Consider the following 27,161-nt stretch of genomic DNA (forward strand, 5'->3'; position numbering starts at 1 on the left):
CCTGTCATTCCACATCCTGCTGTTGGTCCATCCAAAACTTGTTCCTTATGCAATCTCATACCATGACACCAAAGGGCCTGTTCCCAAAATCCCTTTCCACCTCCCACCATTGGAATAGCTCTTTCTGCTTCTGCTTCTGCTTTTATATTTCTGGACCAAGATCTCAAAAAACATATTGCATCATTACCTTTACTGCTGTCTGATGTGTCTTCTACATTTTAAAGGCATCAGATTAGGTACATAAGTGTTTATTAAATGCACATTACCTGTGATTTACCATTTTTTTTTGATGAGCTTGACACTCGGTTCGATACTTTATATTTAAAACCTTAGTTGTGCTAACTTGCCATATAATACTGGCCACTGAAGATGTGCAATTTAGTCCTGCATCTGCTACATACAAGTAAATGTAATCCTTCACCATGGCAGTTCTTGTGCTTCAGCTACATTGGAAAGCAGCAGGTCAGAACTTATATCAAGTAATGATACAAATCAAAAGCATGTAAATTGGTGAGAAAACTATCCAGGGCATCAATTTCTGAGAAGTGTCCCGACCCAAACTTTCAACTTTCCTGCTCCTCTGCTGCCTGGCCTGCTATGCTCCTCCAGCTCCACACTGTTACCTATTTAAAAATGTTGTGAACAAAAGCCATTTCAAAACCTTCAGTCGGAAGAATTAGGGACGAAAATGAATTAATCAATGTAAAGAAAAAAATCTGATTTTTGGCCTCTAACAAATAATCTACATCAAATTGTGATTATTGGTGAACAGTTTGAACGCTAACTGCAGAGAAGATTCCATAAGCAACATATCCTCAATGGGGTAGGAGTGCCACACCTTATTACAAAATAGAAGGCTGAGCTATTTCCTCAACCAGAAGTGCTGGTTGGATGACCTTTCTTGGCATCTTCTCAAAATCCCCAGCATTGAAGATGCCAGTCTTTGGACACTTGGATTCACTCCACAAAATATCAAGAAATGGCTCAAGCTACTGAGTGCGGGAAAGGCTACAGGATGTAATAACATCTTGTTGATACTTCTGCAAAATTGAGCTGCATCAAATCTGTGCTACCAGCTAAGCTGTTCTAGGACAGCTACAATACTGGCACCAATGAAGAGGAAAGTTGTCCAGGTATATAATCTGCCAAAATACAAATCAAATTTCTTCATTTTGCACTTAATCAACAGCAAAATGTTTTAAACATTCTATCAAAGTATAAACACAAAGAAGGGTATAGACCAGAAATGTCAGCTTTTGTGCTCCTCAGATGCTGCTTGGCCTGTTTTCATCCAGCTCTACATCTTGTTATCTCAAACACAAAAGGATAGCTTTGTCAAAATAACAGAATTCTGTTCATCATTTTTTTTCTTGTTTGCCTTGAAATTTTTACTGCTAAGCTTTAGCTTGTCTCACTTTATGGTTTGTGAGAGCTTGGTGTGTGCAAATTGGTGGTTGTTTTGCCTTTGTTACAACAGTGACTATACTTAAATTGATTTAATTGATTCTAAGGCACTTTGGGGTATGCTGTTATTATGGAAGCTGTTAAATGAATGCAGGTCCTTTTTATTGTCAGGGCTATAATCATAAAAGATTGCTGTAATGACACCTTGAAAGTTTGATAATTTGAGCTTTTCTGAAGGTTTTCTGAAAAAGGCAGAATTAAACATACCAACGGAGTTGAAACCTTTGCAGCTACGTACTTGACTCCTTTGACATGCTATGAAGTCTTGTGATTCCTATGTACTATTATTCATGGGATAAGTGTTTTTGGTGAGGTCAGCATTTACTGCCCATTCCTTGGTGCCATTTAGAAGGTAGTGATGAGCAATTATCTTGAATTGCTGCAGTTTGTACGGTGTAGGTGCACTCTCCGTTCTGTTTAAAAATGGAAGTCTGGGATTTTAATAGCACTAGTGAAGAAAGCGATAAAGTTCCAAGTCAGGATGTTGTGCAGCTTGGAGTAGAACTTTGTTTGAAGGTGTTCCCATGCATTTGCTGCTCTTGTTCTTGATGGTTGTGGCGCAAGGTGCAGCACATGTTCTTTAAGAACATGATATAACCTTCTGCCCTCCTATGTTCCCACCTTTCTTTCTCCAGCAGATTTTTTGTTTTTTTAAATTTTTTGCCAACTTGTTTTTTTGCTCTACAAATCCCCACTTATCTGTCAATGCTATAATGAAATTATGGCAAAATTACAGGGATGCCTGAAACAAGGTTGTTGCTGCATTTTAAAAAGTCTGGCTTTTAAGAAAAAAGTGCTAAGCAAATCAGAATTTCTCAGTGCTTAAACTTGAAGTAGATTCTATTGTGAATACAAATGTAAATCCAAATGCCAGTAATGCCTATGAAACATGTTTGACCAGCTCCCTGGTTTCAGAGTGACCAGGTTCCATCTAGTGGCAGAGCGTAGTGTTGCTTGTGACAAAACTGGGGACTTCAATGTTAAAAGCGTAGATGAGGGAAATGGGAGAGGAGATTTATACCTGTGGTAATCTACCCTCAGCAAAATCCCCAGAACAAGAGTGTCATTTAATTTTGCACCCTGGAGTTTGGGCCTCAGAGCTATTGCTCTTAATTCAGCAGAAGTGGGTCATTAAATCTGATCCTCTCTGATTTGAATTGTACCCCTCAGAGCTCATTAATTAAGGACAATTTTCAGCAAAATGCACAGTTTAGGGACCAGGAATACGTTGATGAATGAGATGCAGAAGCAAACAGTAATGGTAAGAGAGTATATATTCATTGTTCTGGCACAAACATTCTAACACTTCCACTGAACCTATGACACAAATTCCTCACTACAGCATAGGTTTTACTCAGTCAAAATGTTATCTCCAATATTTGCATACAGTCCGCCTTGCTAACAGTGAATCACAGTTTCACTGATACCTTGGTTTAGTGGTGCCCTTTTCAACGTTACTGTGATTTAATATGTAATTGAGATTTAAAATATTAACTGTTCTGTGTGCAATTCTATTATTGTGCTACTTTTACCATTGTTAAATCCAATGTATAACAGCCTTTGCTGTCCTCAAAACATTAAACTTTTTAAGGCTGTAAAGAATAAGTGGGTGGTGTCTTATTTGATGAATCAGGTTTGTTTAGAAAATCCAAGTTTGAATTTACAAACCTTAATGTGTTTCATCTGTCCAAGTTGAGAGAATAGGGAACTGGAAACAGAAGATATGCAGCTTGTAATGTAGCTGCAGAGAATGAATTTCAGAAAAATGACTGGAGGGGAGGGATTTTGTGGCATTTTCTGATCTGCCTTGTAAATTCACCAGGAACCCTGCAGAACTTTGGAGGCTAATCAATAAGCAGCTGAAAGTTTTACATCTGAATTTTGATTACAGTCAACAGCCAGAAGATTCTTTTGAGATTCTCCTTTTCAGTCACTGGAACTTCCGGCAGAAGGTCCCTACATAGAGTAGTGTTTGCCAAAGTTTCAGTAACCAATTGGAATAACCCTAGAGGTTTTAATGCCTGATTCCCTTGCACCCCCTCCGCCTTTATCCTACAAGCTGAGATTCTGAATTCGACACTGCTAATGGCCAAATCTTGGATAGTTAGCAGTCTGATTTGTTTGCTGAGCCAACTTAGCCAAGTCTTGAGTCATTGTGTGGAGAGTTCACCGCTTCTGTGCATGCTGGCTGTGCACTATACAATATTGCTGCTACAAAAAAACAAAATTTAGTGACACTTAACACTGATCCAGCACAAGCCAGGCAGTTTGCAGCTGGTGAAGTCAACACCATATGGGCTAGAGCTGAATTGTTTGAACATGTGTTTGAGAACTTCCCCAGAAATGAATTATCCCAATTTTTTCCATGTGCATTGAATTTTGACCTGCAGTTGGTGTAGCAGTAAAAATTTTGTGGAAAAAATGTTGGAGGTATGGTTTCAAAGATTTTCCAGAGAGTAGAGAAGTTTTGATTGGATACCTGTATAAATTCCTGCTTGATACGTTCTAGCAAGGCTACCGTAGGAAATATGAACCTTTTTGGAAATGGAAATTAGGCTCTTGATGCAGGCATTAAGGGGAAGTTTTCTTCTCTTTCTCTGCTCTCTTCATTGCCTACTATGCATTGTTGCTTGACATGGGTTAAATATTGGATGATTTTATCTAATTGCTGACTTGAGCAGAAATAGAAATGACCGGTATCCTTGAAGTTCAACTTCGAGTCTCTGCAGTGGAATCATCAAGTGCATGGTCATTGTTAATAAAAAAAACTTCTTAGTTTATAAATAAACCAAACTTGTTTGTTTCTTTAGCCTTGGCTTTGGACACATTGTGTCAAACATACTACTTTTGCTTTTAAACATTCAGGTTGTTGTAGTGTTTTGCAGGTAGTGAATTACCGTTTTTGCATTGAATCATATTTACTGTGCAGATGAACATGGCGACTAGCTTACAGTTGCCAAGGTGTCAAAACTTGAGTGAAATAGTTAACTGGTCAACTTGTTTTGGTTGAGACATGTTAGTTGGACATTGGGAAGAGCTTAAAGTTGTCAGTACCTTTTTGAAATTCGCACAAATGGGGAGAGAAGGCCTTGGCTTAAAGCTTCAATTCAGAAACAATGCTGACAATGCAGCATGCTCTCTGTTAATTGTCATACAAGTGTAAGGGTGGACTGTGCACAAGTGCTGCAATGGTACTAGAACATGTATCATAACCAGACAAAAAGTACTATTACACTTATCCTGATGTTAGGCTATGTTAAATGTGGAAAAATTCGCAATGTTTACTTAAGCTTTGGTACCACAAAGTTATCCTGCAACATGATGTCTGTTCTCCATGTACTTTCACTTAATTGCTGCAGTAGGAGAAGTGATTCTCAACTTCTATAAAGTTTGTAAATTTTTGGTGAAAAGCAAAAGCTTAAAGGAATTGATGGGTAAAAATAAATTGGCTTTCTTCACGCCTTAGGAGAGCAAAGGAGAAAGACTCCATCTCCTTTGGAAGGCTTCCTGACAAGTGAGTGACTACCTAGGGACCCTTCATATAGATGTTGGCAGGCAGAAAGCTTTTGTCATCAATAACTGGTCATCACTCCACAGACCCATCAGCTACTTGTCGGTGACCAAATCTGCCTTCATTCACATGCCCTAGCTCCAGCTATCTAGAGTAACCCCGACCCCCGATCCTAACCGCTGCTTGTACAGACAACAATACTTAACAGCACTTAGTGTGGGTAACTTATTTTTTAAAAAAGTGTAGCAAGCCCTTCTACGATCATTGGTTTATAAACCAATCCTTTTCCCATTTCGGGACCCACAACAAGAAATACAGTATAAAAACAAACTGCTAGAGGAAGGATTGGATGCAGGTACGGTTACATCGATTTAAAAGACATTTGGACAGGTGCATGAATAGGAAATGTTTAGACTGCTATAGGCCAAATGCGGGCAAATGGGAATAGTTTAGTTTGGGAAACTTGGTTGGCATGGATGAATCGGACTGAAGGGTCTATTTGCATGCCGTATGACTCTACGACCTTTTACATGTGTAAAGATTTCCTTCCTTATTTATATACTTCCCAACACCTTTGCAATGAAGATCAACATTCCACTTATCTTCCTAATTACATGCTAACTTCTTGTGCAGGTTAGAAGGGCATAGTTTGGGATAGGTTGAAGATAGATAATGCATTATAGTCACAGATGTGAAGGGTCTGCTTTGTGATTTCAGTTCCTGCTGTTTCTGCGCAATGAGAGTGAGAAGTGTTTGGGGTGGAGAGTGTTCTTTGCTGAATCAAATTTGGCAGCTTCTTTATCGAAAACACTTTTTGAGGAACTACTTTTGGGGGAGGGTCTCAGTAAAGGTTGCTCAGTTGTTGGAGGCTTTGACAGGGGCATGGTCTAAACACTCCAGGAATGGGGTAACTAAAATAGTGTGGACTGTTAGTGTGTTTGAGTTGTTGAGGCTTGGGTTGTGTCAGTTACGTGATTGATTTCCTCCTCTTCCACCCTTTTGCCCTTTCCCGTTTTAGCCTGCTCCATTGTAGCTGCCTGATTGATTATGTTTAGTGTTATTATATTATAATATCCTATATTTTTGAATGGAATTATTGTTCTAATATACAAAATGCAGCATCCCAGTCTGCTGAAAGCAAGTTCTCCTAATGAGATAGCATTGTCTTTCTTTGCATAAAGATTGCCAAGGACATGGAGAATGTTTGTTTGTGTCTGAAACCATCCCTTCAAACAATTTAGGACACTAACCACCATTGTGTTCTCAATCTTGAGCTCTGGTTGATTCCATGAACTCTGCTTATCAGTATAATAATTCTCATTTTCCTGTCATCAGTGCAAATCCCATGATACCCTTATTTGACAAAAATCTATTAATTTTGATCTGGGAGATAGGAAAGTTGGGTTGAGACCACAGCCACATTAGCCATGATCTTATTGTAGGGTGGAGCAGGATTGAAAGGCTGAATGTCTGAATCCTGCTCCTAAGTGCTGTGTTCTTAGGTAATAATCATTTGGGTATCTACTATTCATTACTAGGCTCAAAAAACACACCATTTTTGTTGGTATTTAGCTGGTACAGTGAAAGTGCAAAACTTAAATGAACCGTGACAAACCATGAATTAGTGCCTAAGAGACTTTATTCTGACTGGCTATGTTTGGCTTCGCAAATAATTTGCATATGTACCTGCTGAGTTGCTTTTTTTCAGTAGTTTTCATTATTCATGTCATACATAAGTTTTCCCAACAATGAACAGAGTATCAAAATGTTTTATTTTAAGTTAGGAATTTCATTATTCAAGGAAGGAGTGAGAGCTTTCATCTGTACAATGCATTCTCAGTTTTTTGTTTGTGCTCCTTTAGCGGGAATATGAAATAAAGTTGAAGAACTACCTGGTTGTGAATAATGCTAGGCAACCCAATAATTTGACAAGAGTAGTATTTTGTTATCATTCAGGCAATGTGGGCTTGACTGGCAAGGCTGCTGTTTATTGCTGGTTCCTATTCATCCTTGAAAAAGATTTCATTATATGTGTTAGGGTGGAGCTTTGAGCACAAGGAAGTAGTGTTCAGAAATGTTAATTTCAATGATAGGGCTTTTTTTTTCCATTTTTAGGGAAATGAGACATGATTTTGAATGCAAGATCACCATTGAATCATGGTATTTCATTAGCTTTCCAGTTGTTTGTATGAAGAAATAGAAACACTGCAATTATATTATATAGGACACAAACATGAAATGTGAGAACAGTACAGAAATTTAGCATGAAAAATGTAATTATATTTTCTAACTATGACCTTTTGTGACTAAAAGTATGGTGGTTTAAAAGGGAGTTTTGGATTTATATTCACTATAACTGAAGTAGTTGATTCTAAAAGCCTGCTTGCTACCATTGTGACCAACACTGGAAATTTTGTTGCAGGCAGCTATGGTTTGTGTCCTTTTACCAAAATATAACCTAAGCTAAAGGGTAAAATTGATCACTCTCTATGAATGTGCTAATTATTTCTTTGATACCAGTATTTACTTATGGTATTGGAAAAGATTTAACTAAAATGACTAGTGGGGTGGCCAAGGGCAGAGAGGTCAGCATGTATGTGAGTTGGAGAATTCAAGTGGCATAGGGCCAAAAGCAGCATAGTATTGTGGCAGGTACATAAAGCTGTCAACCCATCTGCAAGTTTTTTTTCCCCCCAATATAGAAGATGTAGGCACTGCTTACAAAATTACATTATATTGGTTTAGATGAAGTACACACATTTTGTTACCTGACTTTACAGCAGTAATTATCTCCTTTTCTCTATGTCACCTTATGACTTGTTCATTTATAACAGCAGACTGTATTGTCAAATCAAGACATGGAATGCAAAAACCCTACCTTGACCTTGCTTTTTAGAAAAAAAAATTGGAAGTATGATAGGTTTCCTAAATTATAAAATCAGACCAAATCAAATGGCACTAATGTAAGGAGCCTGACGGCCTGCTGGAATAAGTGTCCAGGTAACTGTTGGAATAAAGTATCCAGGTAACTTCCTGCTCCCGATGCATCAGAATACCTGCAGTTTGGTCTTCAGCTTATTATCTTTGAGTTGAAGCTTAAGCTGCAGACGCTTAAATCAGAATGGTTGCTATAAATTGCAGTGGCAGCTTTGAGCTCTCACATGCTGCAGCAATGACACATGGCCTTTCCTACCATCTTTATTTATTTTGATTTACATATATTTTTAATAATTTGTAGTTCCCCTTTTCACTGACTTCCCTTAGTGAAAGCTCCTTTGCACATACCCCGCACTCAGTGCAGACCTTATTAAATCCATTTTCCCTTTCAAAGTTAATCCTCAAAAGCTATGCCAAACACAATTTCTCTTTCATAAATCTTCCTTGACTCAGCTTAATCATATTATGCTTTAAGTTTCCTGTTACTTAGACCTATTAATAGATTTTGGCATTTTACCTCAGTGACTAGGTTTACTGACCTTGGCTCTTTTTTGTTTTCTCTTTTACTCACTTGTATATTTGATGGAACATTTCCTACCTTTTATAGTCCTTGGGAACTGTTTTGCAATGCAAGGAGATTCAAAAGTCAAAACTAATGCATTGACGGTTTGTGAAGTGGCCGATTTTAGAATATGGGTCATCAGGGCCTTAGTCCTCCAGTGACAGAGCAGCTCTGTGATCCTTTGGGACTGTGGTCACTGTACTTTATTTTCCCCTGCATGTATTGTTTACTTGGGCGGCTCTTTTTAAACCTGTCACTTACTACTTGTTTCCCAAATCTGGATTTTTTTTTCCCCTTTTTGTTTTCTACCTTGAAGACACAAAATGTATTTGCTTTAATGTATTTGCTATTTCCTTACACTTCGTTAGAGGTAGAAAAGATAAAATTATAACATGCTTCTGTTTACTTTCACTAATCTTTTTATATCAGACCCTAGGTAAAGTTTTTAACTATCTTTTTGTCTTTTGTAAATTTACTTTGATTTCTTTTCATTTTCCTTAATTCCATGACATTGGAGGATGTGTCTTGCTTTGACCTATTGACTTTATTTAACTGCTCTTCTTGACCATGTTTGGACCTCTTTTATCCCTTAATTAAAACTTCACTTAAGATTAGGATATGTCCTAGGGACTGTTATCCTTTAGACTGTTAATCCAGAGACCCAAGTAATGTTCTGGGGACCTGAGTTGACTTCCTGCCATGTCAGATAGTGGAATTTGAATTCAATGGGGGAAAACAAAGCTGGAAGTAGGAGTCTTATGATGATCATGAATCTGTTGTCAATTGTTGGAAAATCCCATCTGGGTTACTAGTGTCCTACAGAGAAGAAATCAACCTACAGATAACTCCAGCAATGTGGTTGACTCTTAATTCAATTAGGGATGGGCATTAAGAGCTGGCCTAGTTAGCAATATCCTAACTCTGAATTTTAAAAAAAAACTTGCAAATTATGTTTGATTGTTTCAATGTTTGGCATTTGTTGCTTGTCTGTGTTGTTTCATATTAATGTCTATTAATATTAAAAATTGTTGATCTAGTTTCAGTTTGCCTGGATTAAGAAAAAAACAAATTTGCTTCTCAGCACAGCCTTCATTGTCACTCTGGTATCATTAACAGGATCGAAAGTTGTCCAAGTCGGAAAGGCAAAGGTTTAAAGAAGAAGCTGAAATGTTAAAGGGCTTGCAGCATCCAAACATAGTCAGATTTTATGACTCTTGGGAATCAACTTTAAAGGGAAAGAAATGCATAGTATTGGTGACAGAGCTGATGACATCGGGTACTCTGAAAACGTAAGTACAGTATAATTTTTTTAAAATGTTTTGTACTTCGTGACTCCTCATTTCCAATTCTTCTGTTTTTCTCTTATTACCTGTGCACCATTTTGTTTTAGTTAAAACTGTAAGGTAAATTGGTTTAACAGTTGGAGATGCTCCACACAGCTATTAAATCTGCCTTCAGTCAGGGCCTGTGGTTTTAATGCTGACTCCATACAGACATACTAAGAAAAAAGGGTGTGTGCCTGCTCCGTCACTCAATAAGATCATGACTGATCTGATTTTAACCTCAACTCTACATTCCTGTGCGTCTTTAATCATCTTTCATCCCCATTGATAATTAACAATTTACTGCCTTGTCTTAAAGTTTTAAGATTCGACATCCATTTCTCTTTTCAGGCTCCAGAATTCCAGATTTTCATGCCTCAGATTCTTGCTGCTTTTAAATGGTTGACTCGTTATTTTTAACCTGTAACTGTTCTTCTGCATCCTCCCATAAGAGGAAGTATACTTTCCACACCTGTCTGATCACGTCCCCTCAGGATCTTGTATGTTTCAATTTAGTCACCTCTGACTCTTCTAAATGCCATAGTTTAAGGCAATTCATTAATTCATTCCAGATAGTAGTTTAGTGAAGCTTCTCAGAAGTGCTTCTGTAAGAACAGTGACCGGTACTGTGCACAGTACTCCAGATGCGATCTCACCAATACCTTGCATAACTGAACGATTACCCCTCTAGTCTTGCATTCATTGCCCCTCACAGAAAAAAAATTTAATTACATGTGCCTCCCTCCTAACCTTCCATGATTCATGCACCGGGACACCTGGATCTTTCTGCATCTCTGAGCTCTGCACCCTCTTATTCTTTTAAATAACATGCTGTCTTTATTCTTTCTGCCAAAATTGTCAATTTCAGATTTTGCCACATTATACTACATTTTGCCAGCTTTTTACCTGCTCACCTAATCTATCTGTAACCCTTTAATGATGACTCTATGATAGGTAGGAAAGTGAAGAGGACTGTGAAATCTACCAAGTTAGCTATAGTACCTTCAATCCCTTCCTTCAAATCCTTTATATATATTGTAAAGAGTTGTGGCTCCAGTATTGACCCCTGTGGCACATCACTTGTGACATCCTGCCAGTCTCAAAAGAATACATTTATTAGCTTATGAGTAGGAAACAGTCTTCTTTCCATGACAATATGTTGATCCCAACAAGTTTCTATTTTCCACAATAACCTTAAGTTCTTCATAAAATCCCTTCTGAAAATCTAAGTACAACATATCCACTGGTTCTCTTTTAACCAGAGCCTATGTTATTACTTCACAGAACTCCACCATATTAGTAAAACATGATTTATCTTTGACAAATCTGTTAGATCTGTTTTGTTACCTTGAACTTAGCTAAGTGCTCTGTTATAATGTCTTTAGTAATAACTTCAGATATTTTCCCTATGACAGATATTAACTGGCCTATCATCTCCTGATTTCTGCTTCCATCCATTTTTAAATAAAGGAGTTACTTTTTTTGTAATCTGAAGGGACTTTCCTGAATCTAATGAGCTTTGGAAAAATAAACGTAATGCATTAATTATCTAATTAGTTACTTGTAAGATCCTGGGATGAAATCCACCAGGACCTAGGGCATTGTCAACTTGCAGTTCCAATAAATTATTTAATGCCAACTTCCTTGGTAATTGCTAACCATTCTAATATACACTTGTATTTTTCTTTTCAGTTTGTATCTTAAGTGTTTTTTTTCTCTATGTGTAATGCCAGTGTAAATTCATGCAACTTTTCTAAAGTAAGGTGGAAAATTACTCATTGAACATGAAACTTTATTTTAACTGCTTGACAAATGAATGCTGCCTTTTAACTAAGCTGGGTGGCTTAAATTTGCCACATGAACATGTATGGATTCCAAATATACAAGTCAAGTATGTACCTAAAATCATTCAGTCTTTTGCTCATCTTCTGTTAAGAAGTACTCAGATAATGTAAAACCTAAGGAACAGCTCCCAATTTCTTGCTATTCCATCAACATGAAATGTAATGTGGACCCGCATTGGATATTGAGCAATTATTCCCAGGGTTGTTGGAGTGAAAAGGAACTTTTTGCTGGTTATAGATGCCAGTTCTTCTATATAAATACTTCAATTATTTTGAAAAGTGTAACGGAAAATTTGGATCTTCTCTCAGCAAAAATTGAGAAGTAACAATGAAGAACTAAGCTGCATTTGTTTCAATGAAAGGAGCTGGATGTAAGTTTGCTCGCTGAGCTGGAAGGTTCATTTTCAGACGTTTCGTCACCATTCTAGGTAGCATCATCAGTGAGCCTCCGGTGTAGTGCTGGTGTTATGTCCCGCATTCTATTTGTGTTTGGGTTTCCTTGGGTTGGTGATGTCATTTCCTGTTTTTTTTTTCCTGTGTAGTTGGACAAACAGGCAGAAGGCTAGCCACCAGGATACATGAACATCAACTAGCCACAAAAAGACATGACCCACTGTCACTAGTATCCTTACAGATGAGGAAGGACACCACTTAGATTGGGACAACACATCCATCCTAGGACAAGCCAAACAAGGACGCGCACGAGAATTCCTAGAAGCATGGCATTCCTACCAGAACTCCATCAACAAACGCATTGATTTGGAGCCCACCTACCACCCTCTGAGAAAAAGAACAGGAAATGGCATCACCAAGCCAAGGAAACCTAAATAGATAAATAGAAAGCGGGACATAGCACCAGCGCTTCACCGGAGGCTCACTGATGTTACCTAGAATGGTGACGAAACGTCTGAAAACGAACCTTCCAGATCAGTGAGCAAACTTACATCCAGAACCTTAGCCTGAGCTACAAATCTTCTCAAAACTCGCTAATGAATGGACCCTTACAGACACGGCTGATAAAGTCGGGGAATGTGGAATTGGGACTTCACAGCTATTACAGAAACTTGACTAAGAGATGGACAGGACTGGCAGTTCAATGTTGCAGGTTTCAGATGCTGTAGGAAGCACAGGAAGAGAGGCAAAAGAGGAGGGAGAGTGCTGTTTTTGATTCAGGAAAAAAATTGCTGCTGTAAGGAGAGAAATTGTCCAGTGAAAATTTGTTTGAAGTTAGCAATAAAACAGGAATGATAACTTTGATGGGATTGACAAATACATTGAGGGATCTCAGATATATGTATGAATCATAAGGTTGTAATACCAGGTGATTTTTATTTCCCAAATATTGACTGGGACTACCATAGTGTTAAGGTTGGGATGGTGATAAGTTTGTTAAATGAATTCAAGAAAATTTTCTTTATTAATATGTAAATGTTCTTACTAAGGAAGGAGCGAAACTTGACCTTCTCTGGGACTTAATCTTGTGTACCCCAGGACATTGTGGGAAGTTAGAGAAATTTGTGGGGTTCCTTGAGAAATATTTGTATCATCTATAACTACAGGTGAGGTGCCAGAGGACTGGAGACGAGCTAATGTTATGCCTTTTAAAAAAGGGATAACGGGAGAATCCTGCGAACTGTAGACCTGAGTCTGACTTTGGTGGGTAAGTTGTTGGTGATTCTGAAAGTTTGGATTTATATGCATTTTGAGAGGCAAGGAAGTTTTAAGGATAGTTAACATGGTTTTCTGCACAGTAAATCGTCTTTCAAACTTGACTGAGTATATTGAGGAAGTAACCAAGAAGATTTAGAGCAGTGAGGTAGGCATTGTTTACTTGGACTTAAATAAAGCCTTTGACAAGGTTCTGCATGATAGACTAATTATTAAAGTTAGATCCTGGGGGATTCGGGGTGAGCTTGCCAATTGAACACAAAATTGGCTTAATGGCAAGAGAGAGAGTGATGGTAGAGAGTTGTTTTTGCAGACTTGAGGCCTATGACCAGCAGTGTTCTGTAGGGATCGCCCTAAACTCTTTGTATTCGTATACCCAGCCAGATGCTTTTTAAATGTTGTAGTTGTACCAGCTTCTGTCAGTTCCTCTGCCAATTCATTCTGTACATGCACCACCCTCTGTGGAAAAATTTGCCCCTTAGGTCCTTTTAAATCTTTCCCCTCTCACCTTAAACCTATGCCCTCTAGTTTTGGACTCCCATATCCTGGGAAAAAGACTTTTCCTATTCACCCTATCCATTCCCCTTGTGATTTTATAAACCTGTAAGGTCGTCCTCAGCTTCCAATGCTCCAAGGAAAGTAGCCCTAACCTATTCACTTGCTCCCTATAGCTGAAACCCTTTGACAGCGGCAACATTCTTGCAGATCTTTTCTGAACACTCTTGAGTTTTGCATCTTTCTTTCTTTAGCATTCAATTCTGGTCTCCCTGCTGTATTCCAAAAGTGGCCTAACTAATGTTCTGTACAGCAGCACCGTGATCTCCCAAGTTCTCTACTCAAAGCAATGACCAATAAAGGCAAGCATCCCAAACGCCCCCTTCACTATTCAGCCGACCAGTGCCTCCACTTCCAAGGAACTATGAACCTGCACTCGCAAGGTCTCTCTGCTCAGCAGCACTCACCAGGACCTTAGCATGAAGTGTGTAAGACCTGCCCTGATTCGCCTTTCCAAAATGCAGCATCTCACATTTATCTAAATTAAACTCCATCTGCCACTCCTTGGCCGATTGGCCGTCTGATCAAGATTCCGTTGTACTCTGAGGAACCTTCTTCGTTATCCACTACACCTTGAATTTTGATGACATCTGCAAACTTACAAACCATACCTCCTATGTTCACATCCAAATCATTAGTGTAAATACAAAAAGCAGCGGACCCAGCACTGATCCATGTGGCACACTGCTGGACACAGGCCTCTAGTCTGAAAAGCAACCTTTCAACACCACCCTTTGTCCCTCTACCTTTGAGCCAGTTCTGTATTGAAAAGGCTAGTTCTCCCTCTGTTCCATGTGATCTGACCTTGCTAACCAATCTACGATGAGGAACCTTATCTAATGCCTTACTGAAGTCCATGTAGATTGTGTCCCCTGCTTTGCCTTCGATCCTCTTCATTAATACTTCAAAAAAACTCAGTCAAGTTAGTCAGACACGATTTCACAAGCACACAGCCATTGAATATCCTTAATCAGTCCTTGCCTTTACAAATACATGTGAATGCTGTCCCTAAGGATTCTCTCCAACAATTTACCCACCACTGACGTCAGGCCCACCAGCCTGTAGTTCCCTGGCTTTTCCTTACCATCTTACTCAAATAGTGGCACCATGTTAGACAACCTCCAGTCTTCCGGCATCTCTCATTCTCTATCACCAATAGGGACTAGCTCAACAAGGGGCCCAGCAGTCACTTCTGTAGCTTCCCACAGAGTTCTTGGGTAGATCTGACCAGATCCCTTATCCACCTTTGTGCATCTTAAGACGTCCACCACCACCACCTCAGTAACATGGACGTTTCTTAAGATGTTGCTATTTATTTCCCCACTTCCTCTATCTTCCATATCCCTTCACTGTGTAAGCTGATGCATAATACTCATTTTAGTATCTCCCCCCCATCTCCTGTGGTTCCACACGTTGGTGACCTTGCTGATCTCCTTAATGACTCTTTTGTCCTTAATGCATTTGTAGAACCCCCTTTGGATTCTCCCTAATACCCTGCCACTGTGTTGCAGTGGAAAATCCGAGGGAAAAGACAACTGTTGTGAACTCTATTTATACCTCTCATTATTTTATAAACTCTTGTAAGGCTGCCTGTCAACCTCCTACGTTCCAGTGAAAAGTCCCAGCCTATTCAGCCTTTCTTCTATAACTCAAACCTTCCATACCCGACATCGTTCTGGTAAACTTTTTCTCATCTCCTCCAGCTTAATAATAATCTGCCTATAACTGGGCAACCAGAACCAGACACAGTATTCCAGAAGAGGCCTCACCAATATCCTGTGTAACTACAACTGACTTCCCAACTCCTATAATCAAAGGATTCAGCAATGAAGGCAAGTGTGCTAATTGCCTTTTTAACCACCCTGTCTATGTGACACAAACTTCAAAGAATTATGTACCTGAACCCCTAGGTTCCTTCTCCAACATTTACCCAAGGCCCTACCATTAATTGTATGAACCCTAACCTTGTTTGTTGTACCATAATGCAATACCTCATATTTATCCATATTAAACTCTGTTTGCCATTTTTCAGCTCATTGACACATTTGATCAAGATCCCTTTGTAATCTTAGAAAACCTTCACTGTCTACTATGCCACCAATTTTGGTGTTGTCTGCAAACTTACTAACCATGCCTTCTATGTTTTCATCTAAATCATTTATGTAAATAACAAATAAGAGGACCCAGAACCGATCCTTGTAGGACACTACTGATGACAGGCCTCCAGTCTAAAAAGTAGCCGTCTGCCATTAACCTAATTATGTATCCAATTGGCAAGCTCAACCTGAATCCCATGTGACTTTACTAATTAGTCTGCCTTGTGGAACCTTGTCACAGGCTTTACTGAAGTCCAAACAAACGGTGTCTGCTGCACTGCCCTCAATTTTTTTGGTAGCTTCCTCAAAAAAAGCTTAATCAAGTTTGAGACACTATTTCCCTCGCACAATTATGCTGACTATCCTGAATCGCTTTTTAAAAATGTTTTTCCTTTCAATGTCCATTAATCCTATCTTGTATCATCACCTCTAACAATTTACCCACAACTGACGTCAGACTTGCAGGTCTATAGTTCGGTTTCTCCTTATAACTTTTCATAAACAAAGGTACATTTAGCCACCCTGCAGTCATCAGGCACCTCGTTTGTAGTTATAGATGATGCAATTATTTCTGCAAGAGATCTCTCAAACTTTCCCTTCCCACAGTGTTCTGGGATATGTTAGATAAGGTCCTGGGGATTTATCTACCTTCATTTTCTCTAAGTCCTCCCAAACCACCTCTTGTGTAATGTGAGGTGGTTAAGGATCTAGGCCCAAAACATCAGTTTTCCTGCTCCTCTGCTGCATGGTTTGCTGTGTTCATCCAGCTCTACACCTAGTCATCTTGTGTAATATGAGCTATTTTTAAAACGCCAGAATTTATTTCTGTGTTGTCTAGTCTCGGTTTCTTTCTCCACTGTAAAATCTGATGCAAAATATCCATTTAGCATCACTCCATCTCCTGGCGTTCAACACAAAGCAGACTTCCTTGATCTTTAAGGGGCCCTACCCCCTCTAGATATCCTCTTGCTCTTAATTTATTTGTGGACTGTTTTTGGATTATCCTTAACCTTGTCTGCCAAAACTGTCTCATCCCATTTTTACCTTTCTGATTTCTTTATTATGAATGCCCCTACACTTTCAATTGATGAAGAGATTCAATTGAACCAAGTTGACTGAATCTAAAATAAGATTCTCTTTTATTCTTGAATAGAACCTCAATATCCTTATTCATCCATTCTTTCTTACTCTTAGCCTTCATTGTAACATGAACATAATGCCTCTGAACTCTCTACATTGCACTATTGAAAGCTTCCCACTTGTCAGATATCCTTTATCTGCAAACAGTCAACTTCAATCAACTTTTGAAAGTTCTTGTCTCATTCATTAAAATTTGCCTTACTCCAATTAAAATTTTTAACCTTGTATGGAGGTCTTATCCTTATCCATAATCGTTTTGAAACTAATAGAATTATGATCGTTAGACCCAAAGTGTTCCCTCACTTTTACTTCACTCACCTGTTGTGCCTTACTCTCAAAAGGTCTAGCTTTTTCTCCTCTTAGGTGGAGCATCCACGTATAAAGAAAATTTTCTTGAACACATTTGACAAATTTTTCACTATTCAATCTTTTCACAGTATGATAGCCCCAGTCAATGTTAGAAAATCAAAATCCTCCATTATTACAACCTCATTATGCTTGGATATTTCTGAGATCTCCCGACATATTTGTTTCTCAAATTTCCTCTAACTATGGGGGGTCCCCACAGTACAACGCCATCAAGGTGACCTTTTACATTCTTTCTTCTAATTTCTACCCACATATTTTCACTGGATGATTTTTCAGAAATACATTACAGCAGCAATGTATTACTTAATCAAAAATGCTACTCCACCTCCTTTCCCATCCTGCTGAAAGCATCCAAAACCCAGAACAGTGAGCTGGCAATCTTGTCAATCTCTCAACCAAGTTTCTGTAGTAGCTATGATGCCCCAATCCAATGTTCTTAAACATGCCCAGAGTTCATCAGCCTTACCTGTAAGATCCCTTGCATTGAAATAAATACAGGTTAGAATTACAGGGTCACAGCATGGAAATAGACATTTTGATCCAAGTTGTCCATACCGATCAAGTTTCCCATACTAAACTAGTCCCACTTCGCTGCGTTTTGCCGATATCCTTGCGAATCAACTTTAGAATTACTATGTACTCTGACTCACACTCTCGTCTGTCTTTCCTAATTGATGAGCTCTCCTCACATTCATAAACTTAGCCATCAATCCTTCTGTTTACACTTCTGCTTGGAATTCCTCCACGCCCCCCTCTCTCTATCAAAATAAAGCATCCCTTAATGGAATGAGCAAATCTCCCTGCTAAGATACTGACCTCTTTCCAGTTCAGGTTAGACCCATCCTTTTGAACAGATCTTTTCTGTCCCAAAAGACATTGCAATTGTCCAAACATATGAATGTCTGGATAATACACCAGCTTTTGATTTATCCTTTTTATCCTTTTGTTCCTTCCCCTGTTTGAGATTGGCATTGGGACTAATCCAGAGATAGCTGCTTGAAGGGTTGTTTAAAACCTTCTACCTAATTTCTTAAATTCACTCTGTATCGCTTTAACTTTTTCCCTAAAAATGTCATTCCCCATGCTTTGTCTTTTTCTTGAGCAAGTTGATAAAATCATACGTGACATGGATGGCTTGAGTAGCCAAAGCCTTTTCCCAGGGTAAGGGAGTACACAAAACTAGAGGGCATAAGCTTAAGGTGAGAGGGGACAAGTCTTAAAAGGGACCTAAGGGACAACTTTTTTTTATGCAGATGATGGTGCTTGTATGGAATGAACTGCCAGCGGAAGTGATGGCTGGTAAAATAACAGCATTTAAAAGGCATCTGGATAGGTAGATGAATAGGAAGGGTTTTGACAGATATGGGCTAAAGGCTGGCAAATAGGACGAGATTAATTTAGGATATCTGAATAGCATGGACGAGTTGGACTGAATGGTCTGTTTCCGTTCTATACGTCTCTGATTCTATGACACTAAGCGTTAGAAAGTAGAACATTACAGCACAGTACAGGCCCTTCGGCCCTCGATGTTGTGCCGACCTGTCATACCAATCTGAAGCCCATCTAACCTAGACTATTCCGTGTATGTCCATATGTTTATCCAATGACGACTTAAATGTACCTAAAGTTGGCGAATCTACAACTGTTGCAGGCAAAGTGTGCCATACCCTTACTACTCTGAGTAAAGAATTTACCTCTGACATCTGTCCTATATCTTTCACCCCTCAATTTAAAGCTATGCCCCCCGCCCCGTGCTTGTCGTCACCATCCTAGGAAAAAGGCTCTCCCTATCCACCCTATCTAACCCTCTGAATATTTTATATGTTTCAATTAAGTCACCTGTCAACCACCTTCTCTCTAACGAAAACAGCCTCAAGCCCCTCAGCCTTTCCTCGTAAGACCTTCCCTCCATACCAGGCGACATCCTAGTAAATCTCCACTGCACCCTTTCCAAAGCTTCCACATCCTTCTTGTAATGCGGTGACCAGAACTGTATTCATTACTCCAAGTGCGGCTGCACCAGAGTTTTGTACAGCTGCAGCATAACCTCTTGGTTCCGGAACTCGATCCCTCTGTTAGTAAAAGCTAAACACTGTATGCCGCCTTAAGCGTTGTGCTTGCAATTTTCCAATTTGCTGGATCTTTTCAAATCTAGGGAATTTTACATCATTACAACCAGTGCATCTCTGTAGTCTCTCAAGACCTAGGGATGTAGGCCATTCGATTAGAGGAACTGAGCATGCTTTTCTGAAGAAGGTTCTCGGCCCGAAACGTTAGCTTTCCAGCTCCACTGATGCTGCTTGGCCTGCTGTGTTCATCCAGTTCTACACCTTGTTATCTCAGATTCTCCAGCATCTGCAGTTCCTACTATCTCTGAAACATGCTTAAGTCCCATTGGTTTTCCTAATAATTGTATTCTAGTTGATCTTGATTGTTTTAAGTTCCTCCTTCCTCTGTGCTGCTTGTTTTCCCACATTTCCTAGTGTGCTATTTGTTTTCTGCTATGGAGAAAATGTTACTTAAGTTTCTGCCATTTTCTTGTGTTCCATTATTACTTCCTCTGTCTCACTCTGTTCAGAATGAATGCTCACTTTTGCTGCTCATAGTGTACTTGTAGAATCATATGCTCTCTGTTTTTTTAAGTTTTCTCTCATGCTGCAGTTTCTCCCTCTTTATTACTTTGTTTTTATTTTTAGTTTTTTTTTAAATGATCCCAATCATTCTATATCCCAATAATCTTAAGAGAATTGTACACCTTCACCTTGGGTTTGAAACCATTTCTAACTTCCTCAGTTAACCACAGGTGGTATAACCTTCCCATAAGTTCTTTCTTTCTCAACGGAATATACGTTACCAGAATTGCAAAACAGTTACTTAAAATGTCTGTCACTATTTCATCTCTGATTTGCCTTTTACCTGTTTTCCCAGCCTGCTTCAGCCAATTGTGTCATTATGTAATTCTAATGCCCTTTATCGAAGTTTGAGATTGAGAAAAGTGAGTTTGAATGTAAAATTTATGTTGTAAAAACAAAGCTGTGTTATGATTGGTCTTACTTGTAAGATGCTTTACTGCGAGGTCACATTAACTAATGCTGTCTCATTATTCAGCCGAAAATAGGTGTTACCTGGTTGCCTCCAGAATCAATCGTTCATTAATCACAAGTGCTACAATGTAGAAGGAAGCCATTCAGCCTATCATGTCTGCATTTGCTCATTCTTTGAGGATCATTACCTTGTGCCAATCTCCTCCTCCTCCTCCTCCTCCCCCTCCTCCCCATATTCTTGCATGTTATTTTTATCCAAAAAAGTCATCCACTCAATTGAAACTGTCCACACTATACTTTGAAGCAATGCATTCTATACCCTAACTACTCAGTTTTAAAAAAAAATATTCCTCACTTCACCCTTGTCTCTTTTGCAAATCACTTTAAGTCAGTCCTCTATTGTCCTTGTCCTTGTTCATTTTACAATTGGGATCAATTTCTGGCTATCTACTTTGCTCATTTTTGAAAAACTACTTTAGATTTCCTCTTGGTCATCTTCTCCAGGAGAGCAGTTCCGATATCTTCAATCTGTCCTCATCCCTGGAATCATTCTTGTAACTGTCTTATGCATTTTGTCCAATGTGTTAACATCCTTCCTATAACTCGCTGTACACAATGTTCCAGTCAAGATCTAACAACTACCTTGGGTAAGTTCAACATCACCTCCTTGCTCTTGTACTGTATACTCCCTTGAATAAAACTGAGTACTGTATGCTTTAGTTACTGTTCTCTACATATTCTTCTACTTTAAATGATCTGTGTACATATACTGCCAGGTCCCCCTGATCCTGCACCCTCCTTAAAATTTAAAACTCCTATCTTGTATCACCTTTGAGTTTTCTCCCATCATAATGCAACACCTAAAACATCTCTACATTGAAACTAAACTATCATTTATCTGCCCGCTCTACCAATCTGTTTATGTTCTTCTGAGACACTGCCCTGAATGAACTCATCCTGCAACCTCCCTTTACCAATTGTCACACCTCACTGTGATAGCGAGCTTGAAATCAAAGCTCTGTTGTTCCTGGTGTCATCATTAAAAATGAAAGTTTATCCAAGTGTACATAGTTTACCTGTGTTTTAAAGACCCAGTTCACAGAAAGCACAGACTGGCTTTCTGTACTTATTCCTGCTAAGAATTAAGTAGAAATAAATTGTGCTCCAGGTACTTTTGCTTGAGGAGGCTCATGATGGGGTTCATTAAATCTCAAGTCTCTGACTTGTTGGTTTAAAAACAACAGCTTGTAGCAACTGGTTGGAGAAAATAAACTGGTTGCGTTTTAGATTTTTTTTACTGCAGAGAAGTAATGATATAACTTTCCCTTTCTGGATGTCTAACCAAACATTCAGTACCCATATCTATCCAGCTACCTGGAAACCAGTTGTTGGCAGGCAGAAGGCCTTTGTCATTGGCCAGTGGATTTGTAATCAGCTCTCAATTAGCTACTTGTTGCTACCCGAATATTGTGTTGTTTACACTGCCTGGTGTCAGTTTATCTGCAACTAATCTTTCTCCTCTGGTGAGCAAACAGTTTAAGCAGCATTTAAATAAGTGCTCGAGCTTGTTTTTCAGAAATACAGCAATTGCTCCCATAAATCTTCGCTTCTAAAACAAAATTCTTATTTCATTCCATGATCAAATATACAGAGAAATGAGCGCTACGGTCTTTGTACAATTTGATTTTGTGCAATCTGTCATGGACCGGACCAGACCAGACCTCAATATATGTAAAGAAGGTAGCCTATACCCTAACTTTTTCTTATTGCAAAGGTAGATATGAAGTGTGAAGTGCTGGTGGAGAAAAGATGATGATAGTTAAGATGAAGTGATTTGGAATGTGAGAATGTCAGAATGATGGTGTGTCTAACTGCTAGACTTGAAAGAACAGACAGTCCCATTGTGGTGGCGGGAGGGGAGCGAGGACATGGTGACACAGAATGTAACTAGTAAAGCTAAATGAAAGGGAAGAAATGGGAGTTGGTTCACACTTTGAAGATGTTGAACTCGATGTTTTGGATTTAATACAGGAAGCCATAGGAAGGATTAAAAACCAAAAGAATTGCGAATGCTGTAAATGAGGAACAAAAACAAAGTTACTGGCCAGCATCTGTGTCTCTGGCTTCCTGCAGTGTTCCAGTGAAGTCCAACGTAAGCTGGAGGAACAATAACTCATTTTCGGCTTGGGGACCCTACAGCCCTTAACTCAATATTAAGTTCAATAATTTTAGGGCCTAAACTCTCCTGTGTCCCAGCCCCGAACCCACACACCAGGCCTTGGTACCACAGCCTGCCATTACACACCACCTGTTGTTAGTCACTAACAGCCCGCATTAACAGCTATTCACCCCCCTAGCCTGATTGTTAACAACTCCTTTGAACAACAGTCGTTCTCTCTCTTTGGGCTCTATCTTATGGTTTACTCCCTACCCCACCCACCTCCCTGTTTTCTGCATATAAACTGATGTTTTCCCAGCCACTATCAGTTCTGAGGAAGGGTCACTGGACTCGAAAAGTTAACTGTTTTCTCTTTCACAGATGCTGTCAGACCTGTTGTAGCTGTAGGAAGGATGTTGTGAAACTCCTCAGGGCTCAGAAGATTTACGAGGATGTTGCAACAGAGAGGCTGAATATTTCCTATTGGTGTCAGAGGCTGAGGATTGGCCTTCATTAGAGCTATATAATATCATAAGGGACATGGATAGGGTGTATAGACAAGTCTTTCCCCCAGAGTGGGGGAGTCCAAAACTAGAGGACACTGATTTAAAGGGAAATATTAAAAGGGGCCAAAGGGGCATCTTTTACGTGCAGAAGCTATATGGAAAAAGCTGCCAGAGGCTGGTACATTACAAAATTAAGTGTACGTCGCTGTGACTCTGAGAATGACCGTACATTCTCCCATTTCTTGCCCTTGTTTTACCTTTTATTTGTTACATTCTTTGTTGGTATGTCCTCTCTCCCCTTTTCTCCACCCTTGTGGCACTGTCTGTTCTTTCAAGTCTTTCAGTTAGACACACCATTGTTTTGCCATTCTCAAATTCTGATCATTCATCAAATCTGAATTATCAACAAATTTTTCCTCTACCAGTACTTAACATTTTTTCTCTCTTCCTTCTTCTCCTCCCCCCCCCCCCATCACATGCACATGCACAGCGTAAATGCAGCTATCTTCTCAGTTCAGCTGTGATGAAAGTTACTTATACTTGACACGTTAGGTTGCTCTCTCTCCATGGATGCTGTCTGACCCACTGTGAAATCCAGTATTTGTTGTTTTCAGTGTACCTTCCAGCATCTGCATGAATTTGCTTCTAGATGTGAAGTGCTATGTTCCAGCTGTAATGCAACTGGTAAAACTATTTGACATTAAGCAAAACGCAATTTATTAAAAGACAAACAAGAGAGGGAGGAATTTCGAATCACTTAACTACTTGTAAACTTAACCGAAGAATAGTCACAGTACCTATTATCAGTTAGCTGTTCCAATATATTAACATCCCATTAATACATCTCTTGGCAAAACGGCAAATTCAGACAAATTCTCACATGCGTTTCTCCAATCCACGAGGGGGAAAATGAATCAAAATGCAGAGAAAGCAGCAGCTGGGAGACATGAACTGAAATTTCCAACTCTGCAGACCTCAAAGGCTTCTGTTTAAAACTAAACCTAAAAATTAAAAAAACTACAAAGCCAGGTCTGTGAGAGTTGGCCACACCCGTGCTGCTTCCATTGTTCCAGTTTGAAAACCCAGGCTGTCAGGTTGCTTATTTAGAGACAGTTCTGAACCTTTGCCTTTCAACCTTTCTTCAAAAAAACCAGGACAAATTAACGTCTTAAAGTGACAGCATGATCAAAATTTATATTAGCATTAAAACAGCACACTTTCATTGGTGTATGTTTCTTACAAGTATGCATTATTTCTTCTTAGTTACACCATTCATTGGTGTAGCTGCTGTTGGGAGCTCATAAACCCTGCTTCTAATAACTTTGGTCTGAATGAAGATTTAAAAAAACAATTTGACATTTTGATGTTAATAGCCAAGATATTTTGTCAGTATTGTGCAGATTTTTTTTTAAAATCCACCTCCCTTTACCTCTTCTCCTAATCTTTCAAAATGTCAGGCTTGAATACTTGTATCTCAGTTGTGGTCACTTTGCAGCCTATATCTGTAATGATTGGTACTTTAAATTTAATTGGTCATTCATTTGAATTTGTCCTATTAATTCATCCATCTTGCTATGTATGTTGCCTGTATTCAATAAAAAGCCTTTAATTCTCTTTTGAAACCATCTTTTCATATTCTGGTGTATTTGCATGCTGATCTGTTCCTTCTTGCCACATTTTAGTGATAAATGTACAATATCAGTATCAAGGCTTTGAGTTGCTTAACTGCAAATCCATTGCACATTGGCATCATTGTTTTTCTAGAGTGAAATGCATCAAATGAAGGTCAATTTTTAAACCCAAATTAGTGATTCCTGCTCTGGGTGAATAAGACTTTGCAGCTAAGTTTCAAACTAAAATATAAACTCTAATTTGGATTTTGCTTGTGGTTTATTGAATGCAAGTGGTGGTTATAGACCAATGCTGTGAAAGCTTTAAAAATCCCTTAAAGGTGCCCACATCTATTGATGCACAAACGTCAATGACTTCATTTAAAACATGAATACTGCTTATTAGCCATGTTGTCTGTTAATTGAATTGAGTGTGGAGCTGGAGGAACATAGCAGGTCAGGCAGCGCCAGGAGTAAGAGAACTGATGTTTTGGGCCTGGACACTGTATCAGGACTGGGGAGGGGGAAGGGAGCTGGGAAATAGAGGGAACGGGGGTGAGGCTGGGGGAAGGTAGGTGGGGTGGTAATAAGTGGATACAGGTAGGGGTAGTGGGGATTTGTCAGTGGGAAGTGTGGGGTGGATTGGTGGGGAAGGAGATGGACAAGTATTGTCAGGTCAAGGAGGTGGGGATGAGGGGGAGGATTGGACATGGGATGAGGCGGTGGGGGGTTGGAGGGGAACTTGAACGTGGTGGTTTTCCCATCTGTGTGCTGCCCTTGTCCTTTCAAATGGAAATTGTCATGGGTTTGGAAGTTGCTGTCTGAGGATGTTTGAATTTCTGCAGTGCATCTTGTAGATAGTGTACACTGCTACTGAGCGTTGATGGTGGAGGGATTGGATGCTTGTGCATATAGTGCCAGTCAAGTGGGCTGCTTTGTTCTGGATGCTGTCAAACTTCTTGAGTGTTGGGGCTTCTCATTCTCATCCAGAAAAGAAGGGAGTATTCCATCACAGTCCTCACTTGTGCCTTGTCAATTGATGGATGGGCTTTTGCGAGCCAGGAGGTGACTTAGTTGCTGCATTATTCCTAGCCTCTGACCTACTCTTGTGTCCACTGTGTTTATTGAGGTGTATAAAATGATGAGGGGCATAGATAGGGAAAGAGACAATATGCATTCACCCTGGGATGGGGAAATTTTAAAAACTAGAGGGCATAGATTTAAGATGGGAGACAATTGATTTAAGGAGGACCTGAGGGCAATTTCTTCACAAAGAGAGTGGTGTGTATATAGAATGGGCTGCTTGAGAAAGTGTTGAGATAAGTACAATAGCAACGTTTAAACATTTGGATAGATTCACGGATGAGAAGCTGGATATGGACCAAATGTGGGTAATTGGAACTCGTTGAGAGGGCACCATGGTCAGCATGGACCAGTTTGGGCTGAAGGGTGTGTTTCCATGCTGTACTACTGTGACACTATGTGGAGCCCAGTTGTGTTTACGATCAATGATAACTCCCAGGATGTTGATAGTGGGATATTCAGTGACGGCGACACCATCGAATGGCATTTCCTTCAATATGGTAGTCATATTTATCAGAACAATAGGAGTTATACTCAGTAACTGTGCTTAAGGCTACTTCATGCAGTTGCTAATGGTGACCAATAAGTTTTGTGTCCATATCTGTGGACACTTTGAACTATCGACATTTAATGTGACTTTTAAATCTGGCATTGCTGGGTTGTATGTCACTCCAGAAGTAGGAGTGTGAATTTCAAGTGACTCGGGCCCCCACTCTGATTGTCCTAACCTTTCTCAAAGCATTGTAAATATTGGGAGAATGTTTGGAAACTAGTTTTGTATATGCCTTTAAAAATTATGGTGTAATCGTGTTGGTCCATACGTGGAGGTGCTCATGTAACATCTTGTGCATATAACAAATACACCAACAGAGACTTGAATTTTGGAGCATCTAGTTTGGAGAGCTTCTTTTTTTTAAAAAAAAGTCTATCTGGAACTTTACATGGCAGAAGTACCAGAACCAGGGCACCAAGATGGTTCATGTACTGTAGCTTTTTTTTGTAATAACCATTGTCTTTTCAATCTTTGTTTCAGTTATTTGAAGAGATTTAAGATAATGAAAATCAAAGTGCTTCGCAGTTGGTGTCGTCAAATTTTGAAGGGTCTTCATTTTCTTCATACTCGGACACCACCCATCATACATCGAGATTTGAAATGTGACAACATCTTCATTACAGGCCCTACTGGATCAGTTAAAGTTGGGGATCTTGGCCTAGCTACACTAAAAAGGGCATCATTTGCAAAAAGTGTGATAGGTAAGTTGGAAGTTAGTGAGTGAAATTTGCTTTGTGGG

At 39.4% G+C, this 27,161-nt stretch overlaps 2 protein-coding genes across 13 annotated transcripts in view; one reads left to right on the plus strand and one right to left on the minus strand.

The window, feature by feature from the left end:
- The window catches only part of LOC125461164 (ninjurin-2-like), a 262,263-nt gene that overhangs the window by 227,241 nt on the left and 7,861 nt on the right, over positions 1–27,161 (minus strand). The gene's annotated exons all lie outside the window — the stretch shown is intronic.
- The window catches only part of wnk1b (WNK lysine deficient protein kinase 1b), a 189,365-nt gene that overhangs the window by 22,405 nt on the left and 139,799 nt on the right, over positions 1–27,161 (plus strand). For all 12 annotated transcript variants that reach the window (XM_048549635.2, XM_048549630.2, XM_048549632.2 and 9 more), the window contains exons 2-3: positions 9,591–9,763; positions 26,903–27,123. In XM_048549635.2, coding sequence (XP_048405592.2) covers positions 9,591–9,763; positions 26,903–27,123 — 394 coding nt within the window. The remainder of the gene's footprint in view (positions 1–9,590; positions 9,764–26,902; positions 27,124–27,161) is intronic.

Source organism: Stegostoma tigrinum, chromosome 18, assembly GCF_030684315.1.
Source record: "Stegostoma tigrinum isolate sSteTig4 chromosome 18, sSteTig4.hap1, whole genome shotgun sequence".
Lineage (NCBI taxonomy): Eukaryota > Metazoa > Chordata > Chondrichthyes > Orectolobiformes > Stegostomatidae > Stegostoma > Stegostoma tigrinum.